General features: G+C 25.5%; 2 protein-coding genes across 2 annotated transcripts; one reads left to right on the forward strand and one right to left on the reverse strand.

Annotated features, from left to right (window-relative positions):
- Nucleotides 1-854: 854 nt before the first annotated feature.
- On the forward strand, nucleotides 855-26,366 carry LOC126894534 (PR domain zinc finger protein 10-like). The gene is made up of 21 exons (XM_050665614.1): nucleotides 855-1,067; nucleotides 1,248-1,365; nucleotides 2,218-2,353; nucleotides 2,440-3,105; nucleotides 4,177-4,314; nucleotides 5,718-5,876; nucleotides 6,257-6,427; nucleotides 20,574-20,759; nucleotides 22,247-22,359; nucleotides 22,429-22,583; nucleotides 22,659-22,797; nucleotides 22,931-23,062; nucleotides 23,133-23,244; nucleotides 23,482-23,600; nucleotides 23,673-23,797; nucleotides 23,902-24,076; nucleotides 24,142-24,339; nucleotides 24,406-24,489; nucleotides 24,566-24,821; nucleotides 25,264-25,355; nucleotides 25,439-26,366. Exons 2-21 carry the CDS (start codon nucleotides 1,255-1,257, stop codon nucleotides 25,754-25,756), a joined length of 3,585 nt encoding a protein of 1,194 aa, XP_050521571.1. The 5' UTR covers nucleotides 855-1,067; nucleotides 1,248-1,254; the 3' UTR covers nucleotides 25,757-26,366.
- Nucleotides 7,431-12,562, reverse strand: LOC126894567 (uncharacterized). The gene is made up of 2 exons (XM_050665685.1): nucleotides 12,222-12,562; nucleotides 7,431-9,066 (listed from the first exon to the last, which is right to left on the reverse strand). Exons 1-2 carry the CDS (start codon nucleotides 12,439-12,441, stop codon nucleotides 8,735-8,737), a joined length of 552 nt encoding a protein of 183 aa, XP_050521642.1. The 5' UTR covers nucleotides 12,442-12,562; the 3' UTR covers nucleotides 7,431-8,734.
- Nucleotides 26,367-27,418: the final 1,052 nt, after the last annotated feature.

A 27,418-nucleotide genomic window follows, 5' to 3' on the forward strand; every position in this document is an offset into this window, starting at 1 on the left:
CAGCTTCGCATCGAAGCTAAAAAAATAAACACATCATGGTAAAATTAATACCTTCTCAGCTTCGCATCGAAGCTAAAAAAATTGGACTTTTTTTTATTTTATAAGCTATATAAATATGTATTATGCTATTTAAAAAAATTAAGTTAACTCCCCCATAATTAATAAATGGATCATGTATATAACCTTCTTTTTCATATTGGAATTAATATCTATATGGAATATTAAAATATATTCAATGTTTAGTAATTATTATAATTTAAAAATAAATTTAACAGTAATTGTTAAATTGTTAAACGAATAATACTAAATATTCTACATGGAATAATAACGAATAATGGGCTCCGAATATTGGAATAATATCTACTAAAAAATGTTCAGCTTTTTTTTATTCAAAAAAAATATTAGGTTTTTCCAAATTTATTGATTTGGCCCATCACTAGGATCAACTATAAATGACTCAGGCAATTTCAATATTAAAAAAAAATACACTTAATTTAGACTTCTTAAAAACACATATTGACTAAATAATTAGTATGGCTATGCTTCATATTCAAAAAACCTTATTGCAAACAGTAAACTACGAAAAATAATTATAAAAGATTTTTGTTATCTAGTAAGTATTGGACTTAGATAAAACTAAGTCTTTTATTTTAGTCCCTCTAACATTTTTTTAGAAAACTGTGTATTTTTTTATGTTTAAGTAATTATTAGGGTGGGGACATTGAACAACAAACAGCACAGTGTCTAATAATCAACTTTGACTGAAAAACAGCTGTTGCTGTTATCTGTGTAACACTATCAAATCAAGTTATCAGTCAAAAATGTTATCATTAATTTTCATGGTGAAACAATAATCAGTTATTAAAACTTATAACGTGAATATGTTTACTTGTAAAAATAAAATAAAAGTTCCTTAATTTTTTAGTAAATTTAATTTTTGCTTTAATTCTATACTCTAGTCAATTAATATGTTAATATGTTATGACTTGATCTGCAGTGTATTACCAAATAACTAATTTAAAAAATAATTTTTTTGTACGTTTTGCTTAAGAAGACTTTACTACTAAGTATGATAATATTTACATCAGTATTTATTAATTCTAACTAAATGCTCCTGTTAGTATTTAAGATATTGTTTGCCATTATTTTTAATTTAGAGAAAATTTTATTTGAACAAATAGCTCAAGTTTTTTTTTATGTTCTTAAACTTTAAATCTCATTAATAGAAATATTGAAAATTCTTCTAGAAAAATTATGGACTTGAAGCAAAGCGAGAGAAATGATTGGTGTCAAAATGACTTTGATAGTGATGACATTCATCAATCTGGTCCATCAGAGTCAAAACATTCTACTGATCACTTTCTAGTAAGTTTATTTAATAATATTTTTAATCATAGCTTTAATTGTATTTGAAATATAAATAGTGAAAATCTAAACTAAGTTATACAGTCTAAGTCTACAGTGTTCATGATCAATAAACATAATACTGCATTACTAGAATAGTAAGGTCTCAAATAGAAGTTTAAGATTTTTGCAATTATGGTGTCTTATAAATTTGTTATATTTTTGTTTTTTATTTGATGGTACCAATTTTTGTCTAATAATAATTTCAATTATATTCACCATAAACCTTTATTACACTGAATTGTATGTTAAATACTTAAATATTGTTAGCTGCGAAATGAAATATAACACATTTTCTAAAACAAATTTGTAGAATCATGGCAATAAAGTCATACATATAGCTTTATATATTACTAAATATTACTTGTTCAATAAAATAATTATAATTTTATTTTAAATTTTAATATTAATTTCCTGAACATGTGTGATATACCAAAAGTTTTAAGATAAAATCTATTTTTAATTGAATTTTTAAATAGTTATTTTCCTCCCAGTGGCTAGCCTGACTATTCATAAGACTATATATACTTAACCTTATGAAAGATGGTAATTATTATTTGTGGTACGATAATTTCTAACATTGAGTATGAATAACATTTACTTGTACAATAGTATTATTGTATTATAACATATCATAGGCTACATTATTATATTGACTTATATAATACATTGTATAAGCTATATCATCAAAATCCCAACGGGTGCTTAACTTAGTTTAAAAATAAGGGTGAAATGAATATTTTTGGTTTATTAAATAAAATGTGATGTATTACAATATACATTTTTTTTAATACATTTTTATTACTGATTTAGATTGGAGGAATGAAATTTAAGAATATTGATTTTATTAAAGATTCATTTGTTAATGATAACATAGTTTTAACTGATAATAATGGTAGACCATATGATGTTCTTACAAATAGCGATATGGATTCAATGACGGTTTTGGGTATGTATTATAAAACAGTTTTTATATTTACCTTATGTCTTGATTATTACAAAATATAACATTATAATTATATAAATAATATTTAGATAACCAATCCAGTGGATTTGAAATGACAAAGCTTTCCCAGTCTAGCATTATTACACAGTATAATAGTATGTCAGAAGTTGGAACTATGGTATCAATTCCAGATCAATATTTTCAAAATGATTTATATAATTTAAAACCTAATCATTTATCAGAAGTATCTCATGATCATTCAGTGATGGGAAATTTAACAAATGATTCTTCATTAGTACAAATTGATTCTATGTGTATGATTCAAAAACCAACTAGTACTTATATTAATAATTTAGGAAATAATCAAGAAATGATTTTGGACTCTGATAGCAATAGATTTTTGTTTTCTGAAAATGGAAATAATTATATTGAGGTTACACTAAAAGAAGGAGATGTTATAAGTGGAGTTGAAAATGGATTTTATGTATTACCACGAACTAGATCTATTCAAGGTAGTCAAATTGGACAAAAAATTGTTACAATGGATGATCTCAATTTATTAACATCTCCAAAAACACACCATAATGTGGAATTATTAGTTAACCATGAAGAATTAGTGGATGATATTGACACCTGTGATATAGCTGTTGTTGATGAATCACATATACCCATTAATAATAGTCAAATAAAAGACAGATTAGATGAGACCTCTCAGTCAATTTCTTTGGATATTCACCACCAACATCATACTTCTGGTGTGTAGTCATTAGAGATGTTCTAAGTAGTGAACCTGTATACTAACCAAATACTGAGTGAAAGCTAGGTATCCAAATTTTTAGTATTAATGAAATAAACAGGTCAAAATATTAAATTTCTAATATTCCTTTCTCATTTAAGTTAAAATTATAGATCTATGAAAGAAAGCTGAAACCCACTCATATACAGATTTGGCACCCCTAAAAATAATAAGATCATATTTATTACTTTTTATTTTTTTTTTTACTCTACATATACATTTAAATTCTCCATTATATAATATTTGTTTAAATAATTTTGAAAAAAAACTTTTACTAAAATCTTTTAAGTATTAATTGAAATAATAGCTATATTGTAAATAAAATAAATTGATTGAATTTCATACATATTTATTAAATTAAAAAAAATGTTTTCATCATATGCCTACATATTTTTCTTCATTAATAATTTTATTAAACACAACAAAATGTATTTATTAGCACTACTTGCATGAGTCGTAACAGAGTAATATTAGTACCAAATAAAAATAATGCTTAAAGAAACTAGGTAAAAGCCAGATATAAAAATTCTTACTAAACAAGTAATGGGTAAAAGCAGAATTCTAAAAAAAAAAGGCCTGGTATTTGACAATTACTCAAGAGCCGGTGCATCTCTAGTTGTAATGATCAAAATAATTTTTTATGTTTTTATATTAACACTCTAAGGTATAATGGGGTAAATGTAAACAAATATAATTGTATGTTTGTTTTTTCTCTTAGAAAATATAGCATATTTTAGTTTAAATTGTAAAGTTCTGGTCTTTATTTGTGTTGCTTTCATATTAAATGCAAGTTCATGGTAAAAACATGTGTATTTACAATTACCCCACCTCACTCATATTGTTCAATAAATTAGAAAACATTTTATTTGACAAAATAGTTTAAAAAAAAATGATAAAATTTAAATTAGAGATTAGAAATAAAGGTAATTTTTTTTTTTTGGAAACTATAGCTTCACTCAATTCATCAAAAAATAATTACAGCATTGATAATAATTTTTTTGACTACTTCATTTAATGGTTTTCTTTTTAGGATTTCAAAGAATGTCAAAAGAAGCAATTGAAAAAATAGCGGAAGAATTTGTTAGACAACCCCAGGGTATTGAAGAAGATATCAGTATAAATTTCATAAGTAAAATAAATAATCGGACTGCTGCTATATCTAACTACTGTATGTGCCAATTTATTATAGTATAATGTATAATACTGAAAAACAAAAAATTAAACAATTTTCTCCCCATACAATATACTAGTAGATTATGAATAGAATTTCATTGCAGATTCCGAATCTTGCCTTAGAATTTAGTTTTTGAGAAAATTGCTAATTAGTGAAAATCAAGTAATTAAGTATTAATTAATCATTAAATATAAATAATTTTTTTTAAAAAAATCCTACTTGAAACTAATTTTTAGACACTAAAAATAGTTTTCAAATTTGATTTTACATAAATCAAAATTAAACTTTTTTTTGCTTAAACTTTTAATTATATTAATTTTAAAGGCCATTTGTAATGTCTTAAACATGAGATATAAATCTCAAATTTTGTAAGTATCTCTTAAATACAGCCTATTAAAGTTTCAAGTAGGATTTAAAAAAAAAATAAGGTTTTTTAATAATTTTGTAATTACTTTATTTTCATGAGAAGAGAAGAATGGGAAGCTGTAAGATCAGTTATAGAAATGAATGTTGAAGGAAGAAGAGGTAGAGAAAGACCAAAAATGAGATGGAGGGAAGTTTTGAATGCCATATGAGGACAGCTGATGTGAGCGTTGAGGATGTAAGAGACTGTGTCAAGTGGAAGTTTAGGATAAAGGTAGCCAACCCCAAGTAATTGAGATTAATGTGAGGAAAAAGAAGAAGAATTACTTTATTTTCACTAATCAGTAATTTTCTCAGTAATTAGAATCAATTTGTAAATTCTAAGACGAGATTCACAGAATCAGTGACAAAATTCTATTCAGAATCTACTATGATGTTGTTTGGGATGCAGGGAAATGTTGTTTAGTATAATCATTATATAATATAAATAATTACTTATTGTTTATTAAAATACTGGTGTTTGATTATTTTAAAATTTCAAAAAATTGTAACAAAGCAAAAATTACATAAATTATCAAAATATGCTTATCTATATTTATAGCTTTAGTTATTTTTTATTTAATTAAAGGATCCTAGGCAACATAGGCCATTGCCCTTGTTTACATATATGTTTAGAATTTAACACAATAAATTAGCCATTTACATAATTAGATTTGTTTAAAAATGAAAGTAATTGAGTGTTAGTCTCTATCACATAGGTTACCCTGATGTTAGTTCGGTAGCTTTGAGAAATTTTGACATCTATCATACAGAGTTTTGGTCTTGTTTTAGAGATTGGGAAGTTGGTGAGGTATCCCATGTATACTTCCTTAAATAGCTATTATTTTTAAAAATAAAATTTAAATTAGTGCTAAATTTTAAAGAAAAATATTATTTTCAGTATTACTAGTTTCAATTAATCATAATTATAAGTTTTTATAATTTTTTACTTACAAAACTGTATATAGTTCATGTTACATATTTTACTATTATAGGGTGCGAAGAATGCAACAAAGTATATTTAAATGAAACAAGTTGTCCTCTACATCAAGTAAATAGTATTATAGATCCTGCTGTACAAACAAGAGCTAGAGCATCACTGCCATCTTCTCACTTGAGAATAATGAAAGTAAAATCTAGTGATAATATAAATAGTAAGTTACTTATTCATACTTATTAAATATATTCTCCATTAAGTTTATTCAGAAGTGCAGACAATATAATATTTCTAGTAATATTTATATATAAACCTAAAAATAAAAAGCTATTTGATATACTCCATAAATATTAGAGTAATATAGTAGATAATAATGCTTTAAAAATAAGAAAATATGTTTCTATTATTTATATATATATATATTATAACTCTGTTTTTAAAATTAATCACTCAATATATAACATCGTGTATTGCTTTAAAAACAAACTTAGAATAATTTTTTTTTTACGAGAGAGAGTTTTTGTTTGATTTTTGTAAATAATATTTAAACCTTTTTTTTTTTTTTAAATACAATTAATATTAATTCTATTGCTACAGAATATGGAGTATTTGCTCGTAAAATTATTCAAAAACGTACTCAATTTGGCCCATTAGAAGGAATAGTTATTAAAGATGAAGATTGTATGAATGAATCCATAAATGATGAATTTAAGTATTTATTAGAAGTCGATGAAAATCAGTTTAGAAGAATCGATGTATCAAGTGAAGGTTAGTTTTTTTTTTATTCTTGAATGGTTTAATGTCCAACTCTTTGTAGTTATACATTTTTTAATCTTAATGCATTAAAGAGTTTAGATTATCGCATTTGAAGTAATAATTAATTGTCATTAGTTACTTACTCTATTTAAATTTATTTTTCTACTATTAAATACATTATAAAAAATAAGTAAAATTGTGTAAATTTCAGCGTATACATAATAAATTTCTACAGTTTATCATGGCTAGGCTTAAATATATTGTTTGAAATTTTATTTAAAATACAGAAAACTACATTAAAATTCAAAAGAAATTTACAAGCATTGTATTATATTATATTATTATTTGCTATTTCTTTTTTAATATATAGTTTTAAATAAGTAAATAGTAAACATAGAGGGACAGTGTGGCTGACAAGTCACACTTGTGAGTCTGTAACATGCAGTGTTTCACACGCACTGCCTCGGGTTCGAAACTCAACACGGCTGGCGTCATTTGAGAGATCAGTTCATTAATTAAAATCGCCATCACTCTCTCTAGTGATGAACTAATCACCAGTCCAGGAGTATCAATGGTTAAAAAACCTTCTTTGGTAGAGACCACTATGGTCCTTAATAGTCTTAAATAGCGTTAAAAAGAGTAGTAGTAAATCAATGTTTTATCTCACAAAAAAAATAAAATGATTTATAAATTATGTTTACATAACATATCTAAATATTATTTCAAACGTATTTATTATACTAAAGTCTAACTACTATAAATTTATTAATCTTAAGATTATTAATGTTCTTAACTATATTACGCAGTATCGTAACTCAAAGCTTAATAAAATAGAGAGAGGATAAAATTGAGAGTGTGAGTTACTTTTAATTCGGGGTGTGATTCGAAGGTTATAAAATAACATAAATATAGACTTTTATGAATTAAAAAAACTTACATGATAATTTTTCTTGGTTCCTATATTATCTTATATAATAATAGTATTAATCAATAATTGTTAAATAAAATAACACAATTAGATTTAGTTCACAACTTTAATACGTAAAAACTTTGACATTGATGATCACGATGTTTGTGTAACATTGTCTAGAGCACGATTAGAACAGACCAGAGTAAGGGTTTGATCTGCTTTTTTATAATACTTTGTACCCAAGAAAATCATCATTGTCTTATTCTTACAGTATAACTGTTTATTGATAGTGAAGCATAAAATACAGAAATTATTACAGGTTGATTATACAAATCATTTTGATATTTTATATATAATACCAACATAGTTTTTTACACATAATATTAGGATTGATACAGTGCATTTAAAAATAAAATTAGAATAAAAAAAAATGACAAAAATAATTTATAGATTTCTTTTCGGAAGGAATGATTTTAAAAGTGACTATTAATTGATTATGATTGAATCGTGTATATTACAATATAACTAAACAGTATGCGTTTGTTGACTATTTCTCTTAAATGTTTATTTACATTGCTTTGTTTGAAAAGGATTATGTTCTTTTAAGAATAGAATGTATAAATATCCCATGTTATGGTAGTGACGAGTATATTACGACTGCAGTGTTGAATTCAGATTTTTTTCAGGGGACTGTAAGCAAGTTTTTTAGCAACTGGTTCAAGCAAAAAAAAAATAATGTTTTTCAACGAAATAAATCGTCCTATTCTTAAAATAATTATATTGTCATGGGGGCTGGAGACCGCCTGAAATAATCCTGGATTCAACACTGATAACCCAATATTTTGTCCTTCATAGTAGATATGTAAATTTATTTCAAAAATATAAAAATAATTAATTCTTTATGGGACGATGTGGCCGAGTCGGTAACACGGCAGTGCTTGACGCGCATTGCCTCAAGTTCGAAACTTGGTCACAGGCGGTTTCATTTGCTGAACGAGAGATCAGTTCGGTAATTGGAATCGCCATCTCATTCTCCGGCGACGGACTAACCAACCGTCCTGGAGTATAAATGGTTAAGAAACCTCCTCCTTTGGGAAGGCCGCTATGGCCCTAGATGGGTTGATGAAAGCGTATATAAAAAAAAAATTATTTATTTAAGTTTTTTAATTAATTTCAATTATTTATGAAAATAAATTAATGTAATAAATTAAATTAAAGACTAAAAACATTGCTTACATTTTATAATACAAATTAGGTAACACTGTTTCAAATAATGCTAAGTTGTTATGCTTAACAATGTCAATAAAAACCAAATAATAAATAAATAAAACATTTAAGGTACGTACATGGTACCTTCTATATCCATATAATGGATATTATTATTAGAGAAAGATTAGATGTCATAATCATTAGTAATAAGAGACACCTGAGGATTGAGGACTTGAATATGGCGAATGACCAATATCTTCAACAACTGCATCATGAGAACTTAAATGTGGGCTGTGTTTAATATAATATTTATCTTTTGTATATTTCACATACGGCACAGAGTGATGAGGCTTATGACTGTGATGATGGTAATGGTCGGACTTTAAGAAAGCATAGAACAGTAACATTTTACCAATTATTGTACTCATTAAAGTTAGAATGACCAAGATTTTCATTTTCATTAAAATTATCCCCATTACTCCAGCTAACATTGTTCCTGCTGTAGCTAGATAACTCTGGATTCCTCTTGATTCTAAACACAAAAATAAATGTTAATTATTATATCACTTAATAATGTAGGTTTAGTAATTCTTTAATACAAAAAATGATAGTTCAATATTTTTAGCTTCGATGCGAAACTGAGTAGGTATTATTTTACTATGATGTGTTTTTTTTGTGTCTGTTACCACTTTTTCTCAGCTCAAATCGAACCGATTTCTTTCGACGATACGTCAAAATATCACAAATCGTATCTAGTCGAAGACATTACCCTTAAATATTGGAAAAATTTCCCTCGTTTCCGTAAATGGGGAAATTGATAATTTTCAAATTGTTTTCAATTTTTTTTACTTAAACTGCCATAACTTTTTTATAAATGAACAAATTAATTTATATTTTATAGATGCTTGATGTCTTTATCTATTATTTGGTATATTTTTTTTATAAATCTGACCCTTTAACTGCTCACAGGGAGGGATTTATAATGCCAACTTTTTCACGAAAAATTAACTTTTTCAACTTAACTTTTGAAAATGTTTGAAAATGTTTTTGAAAGTCTGAGTCTGTAAGTTTATACATGTCTTAAATTAATGCTAATGTAATGTACTTTATTATGAAAAAAAAAATTTCGGATNCCGGAAAGTCTGAGTCTGTAAGTTTATACATGTCTTAAATTAATGCTAATGTAATGTACTTTATTATGAAAAAAAAAATTTCGGATTTTATTTTGTCTTCACAGCGAAAATGGCTACTAAATGCTATTTTTGTGTAAAAATTCTCGATTTTATTTTTTACATTTTTTACTTTATAATGCTATAACATATTGAAAAGTGTATGGATCAACATAATTTTTTTATGAGAAATAATATTTCTAATAATCCCTTTTTCATTCGACATACCTTATCTTAATCAGGATATTAATAAGGAACTAACAGATCATGTAGCTTTTGGAATAATCCACCAATTATTAAAATTAAACACTATCTAAAGATTTGCATCGAAGCGTTTTTTTTTATAATGATTTTAATCACTTTCAGATATGATTATACTTGATCCAACTACATCACCACTGTGCCCCCCCCTATGCTGGGTTTTTTTATATAACTATCTAAGAAACGTATATTTAATTATTAAAAAGATCTTTTTCGTCGCCTTAACTCTAACTTGGGGGTCGGCCACCCTTATCGTAAACTTCCACTTGACACGATCAACTATATACTTATTAATTTTAAGTAATATTATAGGTTGACTTTAATATAAAATATTAAGTAGACATGGTATTAAATTAAACAAAATTAATGATTTAAATTGTATAAAAATAATTTGCGTATAAATATCACTAGAATTTCTTTTTTTATTTCATCATATTTTAGATTATAAATATTAAACATAAAAACTGTATTTTTGATATTTTGTATCCAAGCCAAAATTAACTATATAACATTTTCACATTTCTTAAACTTTAATTTGTTATAAGATTTTTGATACTGAACTGGTTTTACATTCAGTCGCAAAACAGCAGTCCTATTTACTTATTTGTTGGTTATAATTCTTAAAATAAGAACATTATTGTAAACATTACTGAAAATCTAGTCAGATTTCATATAGCATTTTTCTGTAAATAAATTACTCTTTAAAAAAGTGGTTTAGCCTGTTAAAAAATAACAGTTAGAATACGGTAAAAGAATTTCTTTTTAACTAATTTAAAGTAAACTAGAAATGTATTTGAAATAAATATTTTGAAATACTACATATCCCTGTATGCCTTATAAATACTTTGGTAACTATATTAGATAAAACTATTTAAATTTATTATTGTAAAATCTTCCCAAAAAAATTGTGCTACTGTTACTGAAAAATATTTTCTAGTAATTCTTGTAAACAAAATTATTTGATTCATAATATCAAGGTGGTAATTTATTGGTAGAATGCTTAATATCCAATTTTAAAACACTTCTTCGAATAAATATGTATCAAGTTTTTTATAAGAGCATAAAGAGCATTAATAATCATCAATTTTAAAAAATTGGTAATTATTCCAAACGCTACATGAGCTCCTCCTATTTTTTTATTTATACCCTGATTACAAATTTTATGATTTATAAGTGTAAAATATTTAGAATATATAAATATATAAAGGGAAATGGTTTTATTTTAAAAAAAGTCGAATGAAAGAGTTATATAAATAGTATTTATCATAAAAAATTGAATTGATCCATNAAAAGAGGTATATAAATAGTATTTATTATAAAAAAATTGAATTGATTCATATATTTTTCAAAAAGTTATATAAATATAAAGTTAATAATGTAAAATATAAAATCGTGAATTTTAACACAAAAATAGCATACGGTAACCATTTTCACCGTGAAGACAATATAAAAACCGAAATTTTTTTTTCCATGATGAAGTATATTACATTAGCATAAATTTAAGATATATATAAAAGTGTCAAACTTTCCGTAACACTCTCAAAAGTTAATTTTTCGCGAAAAATTTGTCATTTTAAATCCCCCCCTGTAGGCAGGTAAAGATTCAGATTGATAATTAAATATACCAAATGATAAGTAAAACATCATGCATCTATAAGAAAATATTATATTGGAAGTTTCCCCCATTTATGGTGAACGAGGGAATTTTTTCAATTTTTGAGGGTAATGTCTTCGACTAGATACGATTTGTGATATTTTGACGTATCGTTGAAAGAAATCGGTTCGGCAAGAGTGGTAACAGACACACACACAGAAAAAAAAACACCTCATAGTAAAACCAATACCTTCTCGGCTTCGCATCGAAGCTAAAATAATTAACAAATCTTCAGTTCTATTCTTACGAACTGTCCCTTTTTTTTAAATCAATTAGAATGCATTGAATTTTAAGAGACATTATTATAAAAATGGAATCTGGATACATTAGAATTAGAATGTTTTGTATTACTTCGTATTAAAAATATCTAAGGAATATTGCAAAAATATCTTAATGAAAATAAAATGTTTTGGGAGACGATATTAAGGTCTAGGTCCAATGCAAATATGTAAAAGTCAAATATGATGCAAATCAATGAAATTACTTGGCAATTATATATTTTTAAAAAATGTTTAATGTTTATTTTCAAAATAGCTGTTGTTTTTACATTAATAATAATAATAATTTTGTAAATAACATTCTAAAAATAATTTTTTTACGTACGCAAATGATGTCTGGCGCAAAACTCAGGGGAATAATTGCATACCGTAGGAACCACATAAGATTCAACAAATCTCATTGCCGCAGCTGTCACGTTAACTGTCATGTCTTGACTATTAGTAGACTTTTCGAACGTAGTATTCGTTGCTTCTTCAGCAGCATTTACTCCGAGAACTAGTATCCAAAAGGTTGCAACAGTTAAAACTGCACGTATAGGAATCATTATGATAGTTTTTTCCTGAACGTTATGAGTTTATTAAACGCTGCTGTGTCAAGATAATTTTACTATGACAAAACGTAAACCTTCCGCGAACGTGTTAACGTCAAGAATGAATTATCATTTTGCGTATCTGCCGCATGTAGACCCTCGTTAGTGGATTTTGTCGCACATTTTCGATTTCAAAAAACGAGTTGAACTGGTTTACATAGAGAACAGTGGTGAATTAATGTAAGCGATACTAAGACATAAGTCAAAATGGGTCAGCGCTACCGTTAACCCTCCCCCCGTACTGTGATTCTTAAATACCCATATGTAGAAAAAGTCATTTAATATTATCAGCCAGTAATTTTTTCTTGTTTCTAGCATTTATTTATTCTAGTAATTTTTATTAGAAATTTATATCAGATTCTTGTTTTTAATTTGCTGTTCCTTATGCAACCTTTAAAGTAGATTGTAAAAAATTTAATTTGCTGTATATTTCAAATTTTAACTTTGACCGTTAAAAGTACTGTAAAAAAAAAACAGTAAACAACTGTTATTTATTTGGTAAGAATTTGAGTTTTACAATAAATATTTTTAATGTGTTAACGTAACATGACGTTAACATTAAATTTTATTCATAATGTAAAAAATTACTAAAGTAATAGAAATATTCTCGGAAGAAGTTTTTTCTGTATTAAAAGAGATGATGACATAAATTATTTTTATTAGTTGAATTTTAAATTAAATATAGTCATTAGAATTTTAGTCTAAATTATTTTAAGTAAAATTAAAATTATATTAAAGATATTATTAATTTAAAAAACTAAAAAATATTAAAAATATTTAACTCAAAGCCACAAAAAATTAATGAAAAGTCGCGGATACATATTTCGGAAACAATGTTACCATTATCAACGCTAAACACATACACATTTTTTTTATTATAAATTATTTTTTGCTATGTTTTAACAATGTTTTATTGACAATTTAAAGAGATAAATACTAAAAATATAAAAATTATTTTATATAAATTTTCGTGCCAGTAGTGCAAAATAAAAATTAATTCCTACTAAAAAAATTTAATCACTCATAGAAAATAATATTACACAAATGATGAAAATTGCTCAAGCAAGAAAGTATAATTTAGACATAATTTTTTTGTATTTTTAATGATAATAACAATATTTGTCTAAAATGATCAATAATAGAATTTAACTAAGCACCAAATACTATCTCAACTTAGAAAATTCAACTTTATTTTTGAAAAATGCCCAGTAAACTAAAAATTAATAGGTTATAAAAACGATTGAAATTGACGAATAAGTCCAAATTTCGCATAACTATTTTTTGACACTATCGAATTTATTTGGAAAATTAAAAAATATTATTATTAAATTTTTTTAGTGATTTAATTGTTTAAATATGGCTTAAATGTAAAAAAAACTAGATATGGTAAAAATGTATAGGTGGATTTGAAATCAACGTCAAAATTCCACAAAAGATACATTTAATATTGTTAACAGTAGTCAATACGCCACTATAAGGATTTTAGTTTTTAATATTTGTAATGAAGTATATTTTTTATTTTATAAATCTACTTCTTAAAATAGTGTAAATTTTTTATATAAATTAATGATATATTTTTTTGGGGGTAAATGTATTATTATTTTTATTTTGCCTGATGTTATCATTGTGTCTACTATTTTATCTATCATCACAATAATGTTAAACTTAAATTTAAGACAACATATATACAAATCACTTGTACGATATTTAATAACATAGTGTTAAACGTCAAGAGAAGGGAAGTAATCAATTACTGTGGCACTTTAACTTAATAACAATGAAATCGTGCCAAAATAGCCTTTTAACGACGAAATCACGGAAGAATGTTGTTGACTACTTCTATATAGTATTGCTAATACAGTTTTAGCAAAAAAAAAAAAAACAGATCTCTTTATCTGTCTTTGTCGGAGAAAAAATGTAGTTTGTTGTTTCTACAAGAGAGAGTGTCATCTGAAGTTTTCTAATCATGCTGCTTACCCTCACTTTTAACACGTTTTCTATCTCACTCGAGCAAAGAAAATTATCCGTTTATTGGTTGAATTGTAAATTACAATTGAGTAATTTATTAAATTATCATGAAGTAAAATATTTTTAATAATTAAGGTCTTTTAACACGGATATTTTATAGCTAATGATTTTTTATACTTAATTGATATTATATTTCATCACAATAAAAATTATTGTTTCTTCCCTGTTTATTAACTAATTGAAGTAAAAATCTTGATATATTCTTAAATTTATTTAGATCCAATAAACGTACTAAAATGTGCGAAGACTTGAGGCGTGTTTGGATATTTTTAAGATTTAATTATTATGTTCTATTTATAACAAACTATACACGAAAATCTGATTTTAGTTATTAAAAGAGTGGGCTTATTGACTGCTCATGCATTCTGATTTTGCAGTCCATTGTACACACGCCATATTCAATTTTATGATAAAAAATATGTTATCACCAAAGTGGAGTTAGTTTAGCATTATGGAGCTTCACTCTTATTCTTAAAGGTTGGGTTAGTTAAATCCCTACTTTTGAAAGATAATTATGAATCTTTTCAGTTTAATCACTAACAATACCAATTGGTCTTATCGTCTCTCATCTTTCATTTTTTGATTTCACTTTCATCTTTCTGCTACTTAATGATTCATCATAAAAACAGTGGTACATTATTGTGGTCCCCTATTACCACGATTCTTCATTAGATGCCTCCTCTTAACATTAAAGTATTTTATGTAATTCAACGATCTTCTTAGATTTTCGTTGTTTTCATATTCTTGTTCCCATAGGTTTCGTTAATTAGATGATCCTGCTCTCACAAGATAATTCTGAGTCTTTTCAATTTAGTCAAAAACATACCAGTTGATCTAATTACTCTTAGTATCTGCATGTTGACTTTTCTTTCGTCTTTTTGCTAGTTTATCATGTATTGTAAATTATCAAACGGTATTCTATAGAGCCTCGTTGTTTTATACTTGTTATAGGGTTTACTAAATTGGATCCATGATTTTCACAATATTATCTCTTATTGTGATTTATAAATGTTTTAACAAAGTCAAGAAATGTCCACCACAGTAGAGCTCGATACTGCGGTAAGGCTGTATACTCTGTGATGCATATAGTACTATTGAGGTTACCAAATGTAAACTTAACCTTACGGTATACTACCACATTGACAAGTCTCTCTCACTTGGCATGGAGGGTTTGGGAACCGATTTGCTGTTTATAAGCAGGAATGCTTATTGCTTACCAGTCCTAAAAATTGGAAATAAATGGCTGTATGATTAATTGTGCGTGTTTCCACCCCCAATAATTGATTAGGGTCCGCATGGTTGTCATTCCCGTGATCCATGAAGATTCCTTGTGGTAATATTTGAACTTAAGAAATTTATAGGCGTTCAAAAAATATGGAAACAGATCCACTGTTACAAACAACGAGAATAATAGAAACCCTTTTCCTTCCTTACTGAACACTCTATAGATTAGAAGTATTTTAACTACACCAACCATTGTTATGTATGGATATATTAGCCATTATAGACATATGCAATCAGAAGTAAATTAATTTATTGTTAAAAGTCGTAAATTAAAAGAAAAATATACACGATAAATCAAATCTCTAAAGTAATTATTATGCATGTATTTAATATTTCCAAAAATTATATAAATTATACTTTGACGTATAAAATTGTAGATTATTAACTTCTAAGACATAGAAGTTAATTATCTAAGAACTTAGAATCTAAGTTCTTCTATATTTTCTACTACTCAAAATTGTATGCCAATTTATATAATTTAGAATTTAAATCCCGTTTATACTAATTAATTTATTTAATTGTTGATTATTTGATTAAGGTTCGAAATTTTAAAATGTAAAAGATGTTCTGGTCTAATAATAGCATTTTGAAACTTTTTAATAATTGCATTCAGAATTATAATACGATGCAAAAAAAGCTAATAATAAGTTAAAAAGTAAAATTTTAAGTACAAATTAATAAAATTTAAATTGCATACATTTTTGAAACAAATTATTCATGACTTTTTAGAAATCAAAATGTTAGTGTTTCCAATGTCAGGCGCGCTATGTGTTATATTTGATATAAATAAGAATAAATTATCAAAAGAACTGCTTATTGGATGTTAGGCCTACACGATTAGCCACTAAATGATTTATCTAGAATTTTGAAATAACAGTACATTCATTAAGCTATATAGTGTTGGATTTATGGTGCGATATGTATAAATAGATATTTTTTTGATATAGAAAAATGCTACTCAACCTGAGTAACAACGATTGTAGCGGATTCTATTTACACATATTTTTTTTATATTTTCTAGCTTTTTCCATTCATAGAGGTCATAATAAATAGCTAAGAACTCTAAGATTAATACCAAAAATAACTTATATAGAGATTATATTATCTTCGCATTATATTTTTCATATTACTACGTGTAAGTCCATTAATAATATAAAATTCATTTAATTATGGTTTTGTATATGAAACTAATAAAAAAAATGTGTTAATTCAACGTATTTAATATAATCTACTAAATTATAAATTATATCATTATTATAAAATTAAATAGTTTGTAATAATATTAAAGTTCAATAAATTCTTAACTGTTCGATTACTAGTCAATTTACCCCATGTTCAATAAGATGATTGAGGATTTTTATTTTATATGATAACACAAATAAACATTTTTTATTTGCAACAAAACTAATACTTAAATAATTTTAATCAAATTCTACTTAATTTTTTGGTATTTTCATATAAATTATTTTGGTGACATTTAAATTAATTTCATATAAAATATCTATAGCACAAGGTATAAAAATTAACAAAAAATTTATTTTACTTAAACTTTAAGCTCTCAAATTATGGAATTTTTTATTTCTCAATTAAGTTTCTATAGTTTTACACCCATAGGAAGCTATTATAACAATGAGTTCAAAAAATAAAATTTATTTTATTTATTTATTTTTTTATTTATGAAATTTGCAATCTGTAAAAAAAAAAGTTTTACAATAAATAAATAGTTTAGAAAATACATATATAAAATACTTAACATTAGTAGCCTGTGAGGACGCTCCCATTGGAGTTGCAAAAATAAAATTAAAATTTTGGATACCCTAACTTTTAAATATAAATTATATACAACAATGACATCTATAGGGAAACACAGAAACAATAGCCCAAACATTAAGGTAATTTTTCAAATTAATGTATTCAACAAAAAACAAAAAAAGTTCCAATATGAAATTCAGTAAAATATATTTTTAATTTTAGTTCTTCCAGAAAGAAATTCTAGCAATAACACTGATATTTAGTATATACTATTGATTTTTTAACAAAAAAGCTAAAAGCTCAAATATTTGATTTATATTAATGAAAATTAATATTTTATTGATCTCTGATTACTACTTTTTTCAACAGAGCTTATTTATTTATTTAATAAATTAGTAGTTTTATTAGGGTGGAACAAAAACAACAAAAATTAAAATTTTTGTAAAAATCCTTTTAATTTTATTATATGCATTAAAACAGATATTTTGTTACAGACATGTTTTTAGTATATTGACCAAAAATATCCCCAAAAACAAAAAACCTCCTCTGTTATTCAATTTTATTTTACAATGAATTAGAATAAATATAAAATAAATTCTACAATATTTCTAACCATGTTAAATAGAGCGCCAAATGAATGATTGCCCTAGGAAGCTGATGAGAGTGAACATGCATTGCCCCCTCTCATCCTGATTCGACAGCGAAACAAAGTAGCGACAACTTATTATCCACATGAAGATATGTCTTCAAAGAAAAAATAACCTTATTAACCTATTGTAGACACAGAACACGATGGATCAACAGGTCGAGTGAATGGGCATTATGTCCATCTCACTAATAACTAAAAATAAACTAAACACTTATTGTAATCTTTTTTATATTTTGTAAACTATCCAATTAATTTGACTAAAATTTTAAAACCGTTAAATTTCAACAATAATAAAAAAAAAACACAGCTCAGTGGGGATGTAGCATAGTTGGGTCAAGTATAATGATATCTGACAGTGATTAAAATCACTAAATTAAAAATTTGCTTTGATGCAAATCTGAAAATAGTGTTTAATTTAAAAAAATTGGTGATTATTCCTAAAGCTACATGATCTTCTATTTCCTTATTTATATCCAGATTACAAGTTTTATGATTTATAAGTGTAAAATATTTAGAATATATAAATATATAAAGGGAAATGGTTTTATTTTAAAAAAAGTCGAATGAAAGAGTTATATAAATAGTATTTATCATAAAAAATTGAATTGATCCATATATTTTTCAAAAAGTTATATAAATATAAAGTTAATAATATAAAATATAAAATCGAGAATTTTAACACAATTATAGCATACAGTAGCCATTTTTACCGTAAAGACAATATAAACACCGAAATTTTTTTTTTCCATGATAAAGTATATTACATTAGCATTATTTTAAGATATATATAAAAGTGTCAAACTTTCCGTAACAGTCTCAAAAGTTAATTTTTCGCGAAAAAGTCATTTTAAATCCCTCCTGTAGACAGTTAAAGGGTCAGATTTATAATTAAATAAACCAAATGATAGGTAAAACATCATGCATCTATAAAAAAATATTATATTGATTTGGTCATTTTGAATAAAGTTATGGCAATATTAAGTAAAAAAATAAAAAATTAGTGATTTTATAATTTGTAATTTTTTGGAGGTTTCCCCCATTTACGGAGAACGAGGGAAATTTTTTAAATTTTTGAGGGTAAGGTCTTCGACTAGATAAGATTTTTGATCTTTTGACGTATCGTTGAAAGAAATCGGTTCGGTGAGAGCTGAGAAAAAGTGGTAACAGACACAAAAAAAAAANTAAAAATTAGTGATTTTATAATTTGTAATTTTTTGGAGGTTTCCCCCATTTACGGAGAACGAGGGAAATTTTCTCAATATTTAAGGGTAATGTCTTCGACTAGATACTATTTACGATATTTTGACTTATCGTTGAAAGAAATTGGTTCGGTGAGAGCTGAGAAAAAGTGGTAACAGACACAAAAAAAAAATAAAAATAATAGTAAAATTATAACTTCTCAGCTTCGCATCGTAATAAAATTTATACTTAAAAAGTTTATAATAATATTTATAACTATACATTTNATAATAGTAAAATTATAACTTCTCAGCTTCGCATCGTAATAAAATTTATACTTAAAAAGTTTATAATAATATTTATAACTATACATTTTTTTTTATCTTTAGTGGAATAAAAGATAGTTAATACGTTATTATTTACAAAAAATGCAATAACAAAAAACATGATTAATATTGTAAACTTAATAGTTTTATTTGATTTTGATCCTTCAAAATATAAATCTATTATTTGTTTGATTTAGTTATAGTAATAACAATTCTTATATCTTTTTTGAAAATAGCCTATTTAATACCTCAAATGTTGAGTATTTTTGTTTGCTATTGTTCAGTATTTAAATGTTAAAATACAAACAACTCATCAAATAAAATAATCATGCATATTAATGAGTTAAAATTATTACTGCAACTTTAATTCATTTATGCCTTAAATGTTTAATTTTCTTTTAGACTCATATTTCTCATAATTTATTTTATTAACTAGTTATCAGGTCAGTATTCTAATTAGCTAACTTGTTAAAAAAAAAAATTACAATATTTGGCAGAACATCTTCAAAAACGTTTAAGAAATCCATTATTTTTTTAGGTCTTCAAAATAATTGTTATTCATTATTTTTAAATAGGCCTAATTTAAAAATTTTATCAGTTTTATATATTTCGAAAAGGTTAACATAGTTTGTATTTTCATGTTTTGGAAAGTTATTGTTTTTCTTGTACCTGATTTTCGACTCCTGTCGGCATATGTTGTTTTTGTTGTATAGTCTCGTTGTTATTGTTATTTACCCTTAAATTACACGTGTCTTTAATTTACATAATGTTTTCTAAATAAAAACAATCTTGAAACTATAAATAGCTTTTGTTAACTATCTTGTGCTAATAAATAAATATCATCAACAACACACTTCTTGTTATTACAGATAACTCTAATTGGATGTGTTTCGTAAGACCAGCAAAAACGAAGCAAGATCAAAACATGCGAGTAGATCAAATTGGAGATTATCTTTTTTTTACAACCACCAAAACAATTTACCAAAGAGAAGAATTACTTGTTGGTTATAGTACATTCTATGCACATAAACGAGGTCTTCCCATATTGTCTTCAGGTTTGTTAAATGTTACTTGTTGTTAGTTAATAATAATTTAATTATATAAAATAAGTCGTTATACGTTTAAAAATTATTTTATAATGCGATATATTAATGTAAGTAGTTCAAATTTCGAATAACAAATGCAGTGGAATGAAATTCCTAGAAATAATATTTACCAATATATGTGTCTTGTTGTAAACGAAGATGAACTATTTAGTTATCCAGTTTTGGTTGTAACCTAATGTAACTTTGCAGTATTTATTTATCTTGTATGATTATCTATGGTCAAATAGCATAATAGCAAACATTAAAATATCCAGTTATTAAATGAAAAATTTTAAGCTTATTTTATTAATGAGTTAACAAAATAACTGTTATGACTCTATTAGATAAAAAAAGATTACTTTAAATTCTATTTTGTCATTAAAAATAAAATTAATATTTTGAATTATTATTCACAAAAAATATATTAATTACATATAAAAATGTTTAACCTAACCAAAAAACAAGTGTAATTAACTTTTTACTATAGAGGGCTTGGTTAAATAAAATTAATTAAAAGATTGAAAAAGTAGAAATACTTAGAAGTGTAATTGCTCTTGAGTTTTCTCCTCGTATCTTTTTAGCTAAAGGAAGTTCAATGTCATATTGTATGAGAGTAAGAGCATGGTAAAGTACATATAGAACCGGTTTACTGATCTTTGTAGTTACACTTTCATAGATTAAATAAACGTAGTTAAAGTAAAACAAACATCTATGTTATGACTTGTGTATTAAATTGTAGAACACGGATTTCCCTCTCTCTTCGATGAAACGTTTTCCTGGGAAATTTAAAAAGATTGTTCTAAACCTTTTTTAATGAATACAAGTTGTAACCTCTATTACTAACCAATATCAATTAAGTGAATACATTTTGGCAAAAAAAATATTCATTGCCCGATATATACTTTTGTCGCGCGTCAGTCTGTTAAACTTTCATATACCAATAATGTATAACAAAATTGAAAAATACAATTTTCCTTATTATTTTATATGCCTCTCAAAATGAAGGCACACATTTATAGATAAATTTTATTTTTGAAACGAATTTTTTAAATTTGTTTTTAAAAAATTAACTTTATAATGATAGTGTTTTTTTTTTTACATGGTCTAAGTCGAATATTTTAATATTTTATGTTGTATAAAATACCAAAAATTAATGAAAATATGGGCCAAAAAAAATTGTTCATCGAAACAAACATTTCTCTGCTTAAGATAATTTTTGATATAAATAATAATTTAATAAATAAATAGTAAATTCGATTAATTAAAATTCAGTTAAAATTTCACACAAACAATTTTCATTAATTATTAACTATCAAAATACGTTTTATAAAAATAATTATAAATAAATTATTTTGTTAGAGAAAATGAAGGAATTTTGATAAAAAATAAACTATAGTATTTTTATGATTAAAAAAATTTTAAATAAAAAATAATTGTAATAATTGTGTTACATTTAGATAATAATCAAGTAATGTTAACTCAATTTCGAAAACCATTTAAACCTTTGAAAGCACTACAAGAAATAAACAAAAAAACTCACACCATAGGAAAATCTCCCAAAACAAATACGGTATTTTTTCATTATTATATTCCTTTTATGTTAATGTTCTTGAGTAATTCAAAATTCAATTTATTTCAGGGTAAAATAATAGTAACTACTTGCAAACATGTAACAAAAAAACGACTAGCGACAAATCGTCTTGCGAAAAATATACAGTGCAATTTATGTTTAACAAGCCAAACTAGTTCTAAAGTGCCTTTAAAGTCAAAGCTCAAAACTGATAAAAGTTTAAGGTAAGTATCATTTTTCACGTTGACTTGCTCATAAATATTAATTTTGTATACAATACTAATTTTTATTTATTTCAGAAACATTTGGATGTGTACAGCGTGTGACTTAAAGTTCACTAAACGTGAAACAATTTTAATACACAACAAAATCCACGACGATGACTTTGATGGTAAAGAATTAACATCTGTAGAGACAAACTGCCCTGAATGCCAAACCGTTAGTACTAATTGTGTTGTTCCTATTACTGTTATCCTTAGACATTTTAATGTATACATCGTATATAATGTCAACGTTTCCATAAAATATCTTGACATAAGCTAATGCATTACAGTAAATTAATTTCGTTTAGGAATTCACTCAAGCAGAAGAGCTTATAAAGCACGTCAGTGCTCATAGTTTCACTGGTGGAGCTTTAGGTTGCGTGGCTATTTACAATTGCCAGCAGTGTGAAAGACGATACAGAAATACAAATCATTTAAAGGTAACTTGAAGCAATCGGCATGCACTAGTAATTAAATTCAAAATTTCTGACGTTGCTTTATTTATAACAGGCACATCAAGCAAAACATAAAGTAGATGAATTGAAACCGTTTAAATGCAATATGTGTGACAAAAGGTTTTTAAACACAGTAACACTTACTTGTCATGTACGGACTCATTTTGGTTGGTAATAATTTGAAATACATTTAAATTCGTGTAATAGCTGTGATACTATTTTAGTCTTTAGGATAAATTTAATTAAATAAATCTTATATTTAATGTAAAACGGTTTGGGTATGTCCTTTAGTGTCACGTGTGTATGTTATGTTGTCTACTTAAAAAATAAAATTAATAACAGTATTAACCATAAGACATTAAGACGTATTAAATAACTGAACATGTTTTTATTAAATTAATTAGAAGGAGTTATTTATGATTGTCCAATTTGTCGATTAACATTCGTTGACTTAAAATCATTGAGAGAACATGTTTACACTCACGCTGTCAACAACATTTTCCACTGTCAAATGTGTACAAGTGTATGTTTCTTCATTATGAATAAATACAATAATATTACATTAAATCATTGACGATAAATTATATTTATTTAGCAATTTAAAACGTACAAATTAATAAGGAAGCATATACGAGCTCGTCACAATGGAGTTAAGTTTGCTTGTGATTATTGCAATCGTTTATTTAACAGCCGTTTCAGCTTAGCCCTGCACATGTTAAGGTATGATTTTTTGATTCATTTATATTTGCATTTATATAAGTTGCAATTTTAACTTAGAACTGCTAAGTGATAGAACTATTTTTGACTACGATAATTTCTTTCAGCCATTCCGACCAAAAAGATTTTTTGTGTACTATGTGTGGTAAACAATTTAAAAGGAAAGACAAACTTAAAGCACACATGAATAGAATACATCTTGGGAAAAAAAAGAATTCTAAAACTAATGATAAAATTTTGGAAGCCAGTAGAACTTCAAAACAGGATAAACAAGTAAAACTGGTGAGTTTTTTGTACTGTATTTTTATTAAAAATACGATTGTTACCTAACTCAATAAATATTTCAGAAATCCCCAAAATCCATATTAGATTACGAGAATTCCGTGTTTAGATGTGATAAGTGTGTTGTGGGGTTTAAAAAAAGAGGAGTGTTCGTTAACCATTTAGTTTCGAGGCACCCTGAAATAGACCTCGATTCGGTTCCCTCGTTAAATCAGCCGGTCGGGAACACCACTAAAATATACGTATGTTTGTACTGTGACAAAGTAAGTCATTTCAAATATCATTCTCGTGTATTTCAGTCATATAATATCTGCTAAATGTAAAATTAGGTTTATAAAACGAACGCTAAAAGAAAATCGCATATACTAAAAAATCATCCCAACTGCGATCTACCACAAAAACCAACTGAAAAAGTAAGTCACGTTTAACAAAAATAGAATATTAAATTTTTATGCTGGATACTTTTTTAATTATTATTATTTTTTGCAGACTGTTATTATTGACAGTGAACCATCTGGTAAAAAAGTGAATAAACCGCAAGTCCATAGTTGTCAGTGGTGTTATAAACAATATGTGCTGAAAGATAAGCTTTTAAAACACCAGCGGGCAAATCACTGTCAACTATTACCCGACTTTCTTCAAGTACCAAAAAATACGAAAAAGTCTGGAAGCAAAACTAAAAAAACGGAACAAAACTATGTAACAACTGAACAACACACTCAAACAATTAATCTTCAATTTACAGGTAAATACAAAAAAATAGTAATTGTTTTTACTAAGATGAAACAAAAACTTATTGTATACCACATTGAGATTTTATATTAAAAATGTTAAGTGTTGTTTTTGATAGCTCTCATTTAAAAAAAAGTAAAATAAACCTTGTAATTTTTTCAATTTTTTATGGAAAGGTTTATTTTTATAAACTTTATTGTAAATAAAATTATATTTACTTTATTCATAAAATTATTTAGTTTAAACAATTCGTGTATTTTCTCTATAGTAATGGCGAATTAATGAACTTTTCCACGAGTAATTCAATAAGCTGTTAGATTATATTATTTTTTGGTAAATCTGTGTCCATTAAAAAATTTATTTTTTTGACAAACGAATTTTTACTTTCTGTCCGATCATACAAAAGTTCTAATTGCAAATTAAAACGTTTATTTTGATGATTGTGTTTAATTTAGATACCGAGGGATTCGAATTGACTGCAACTGATGTACAATTAGATAATCCAATCGAACCAGGTAGCATTATAACAATAAAAAGAACAATCAAAGTATGTATTGGTTCAGAATTAACACGTATTATTGATAAATAAAATGCTTTAAATATTTTTTCAATTTTCTTTTTTCTGCAAAGGCTTTACAAGAAAACCGAATGTTATCTCAAGAAGATTCAGCGGAATTTTTATCGCATTCAATTGGTGATCTGGACATGACGGAGACGGAGTCGAAAGATGGTCTTAATGAAGAACAACAACTTTACTACCGCATACTTGAAACCCAAGGAGATGTGGCCTACGTCCAAGCCATTGATCCACCACAATCGACCTCTCTAATCACTCTCGACGGACAGACTATCCAACAAGTGTTATATTCGTGTGACCCGTCAATCGAAACTGCGCCAGATGCCATCCAACAGCACTCACCCCAACCTTCTACCTCTTCAGAAGTGTAATCTATCTACTTCATGTCACTTAATCATAATGGTTGAGTGAGCAACACAAGTATTTTATCGATGATATGCAGTCGATTTCGGTTGAATGCATTGGAAACTTAACTCATTTTAACTTATTTTGTGAAAAAGTAATTTTATTAGAATTATTTCTGTTGACTTTTCGTCGTGTGATGTATTCATAAATCATTTTGTGTATATTTCTCAAAAGTGATTGGAACAAGTTCTTATCGCCATGAAGTTGTAGTCGTACTGATTTTATTATGTTAAATTTTAAATTGTTAATGATAATTCGTATCATTATGAAGCAAATGTTTTTATTGATTTTGTTTATAATCTCAACATTGCTCGATTCACCATCTAAATTCTATCAATTCAAGTATTCCCAAAAACCGGGAACACTTTAGTTAAATCATTCAAATTGTATTCATTAAAATATTTACTAACTAATTTATCTGTATTAAGTAAAAATTTTAATGACTTTTATGCATTAAATACTTTTGATGACTACAATTAATTTATAAATTATTATAATTTTATGTATGTTAATAGATATAACTTTTTTAATGTTAATATGAATAAAAATCAAAGACAATTGTTGGCAATTATTTCTTTAATATTTTAATTATGAATAGTATAACACAGCGAATTTGATTTGTATTATGACAATTTTTACTTTAATTTAATATTATCACACCCTAAAATTAATCAAACTTTACTAGTTAATTTGTTTTTATTAAAGTTTTAAAAAAATGTGTAAACATTTTTTATATTTACCTAAATTAATAATGTGAAAATCTCAGGAATTAATTTCTCCATCCTGAATTTTAAAATGGTAATAACTTTCAAAATATTGAGATGAAATTTGTAATCGACTATTCATTTTTTTAATTCAGTAATTTTTATTTTATAATTCAGTAAAATATGTATGTTACTATTTAAATAAATTAAATTGACACCCTTATAAAGTTTACGGGTTGAATTAAAAAAAGTACTTATATTGATACATCAAGAAATAATTGGTACTAAAAGATACAGAAAATAATTATCTTAGCATAATAATATTTAAAAATAATCTCATTAAGTTATCATAAGTAAGCTAAAGCTTACATATAGTTATAACCATATAAAAGAGATATCAAAAATTACACAAATATTAACTTGTATTTGTTTTAAATTATATAAATATGTTAAAGTATAAATACATCATAAAGCTGAAATAATTTTAACAAAAATATCGACAAATTTAGGTACGAATAGTTATGTAAATTTCTAATGTTTGACTTGAAATATGCATTTAAAAACCACTAATATAAATATTATACACCTATAATGCTACTAAATTTATAAATTGGTTGATAAATGATAGTAATACATTTATAGAGATGTTAAATGTTTGAAAATTGATACAAACTGAATTACACAATGAAGGATTTTAATTAGGTAATAAAATAATTATAATAAATTTTCTCCATTAAAACCTCTATTATTTATCTACCGCTTAAGAAATCAATTTGTGTATTTTTTTTTCTTAAAACTTAGAGCCAAGTATTATTTTCATTCTAAAACTGCTTTAAAATGATTATGAAACGATCTCCAGTTCACCTTAAAAAGCATTATTTAGGATGTTTTTAAAAAAAATTAATTATATATACTTATTTACTA

The sequence above is a fragment of the Daktulosphaira vitifoliae genome, unplaced genomic scaffold (assembly GCF_025091365.1).
Source record: "Daktulosphaira vitifoliae isolate Bord-2020 unplaced genomic scaffold, ASM2509136v1 Scaffold_1, whole genome shotgun sequence".
In the NCBI taxonomy this organism is placed as follows: domain Eukaryota; kingdom Metazoa; phylum Arthropoda; class Insecta; order Hemiptera; family Phylloxeridae; genus Daktulosphaira; species Daktulosphaira vitifoliae.

What these genes read in the sequence shown, in the direction of transcription:
- LOC126894534 (XM_050665614.1), top strand. Translation starts at nt 1,255, where the DNA reads ATGGACTTGAAGCAAAGCGAGAGAAATGATTGGTGTCAAAATGACTTT. An exon ending in TTAGCCCTGCACATGTTAAG is followed by an intron (nt 23,798 to 23,901) that starts GTATGATTTTTT and finishes AATTTCTTTCAG; the next exon opens with CCATTCCGACCAAAAAGATT. An exon ending in AGGATAAACAAGTAAAACTG is followed by an intron (nt 24,077 to 24,141) that starts GTGAGTTTTTTG and finishes TAAATATTTCAG; the next exon opens with AAATCCCCAAAATCCATATT.
- LOC126894567 (XM_050665685.1), bottom strand. Translation starts at nt 12,441, where the DNA reads ATGATTCCTATACGTGCAGTTTTAACTGTTGCAACCTTTTGGATACTA. An exon ending in TTGCGCCAGACATCATTTGC is followed by an intron (nt 9,067 to 12,221) that starts GTACGTAAAAAA and finishes TTTTGTGTTTAG; the next exon opens with AATCAAGAGGAATCCAGAGT.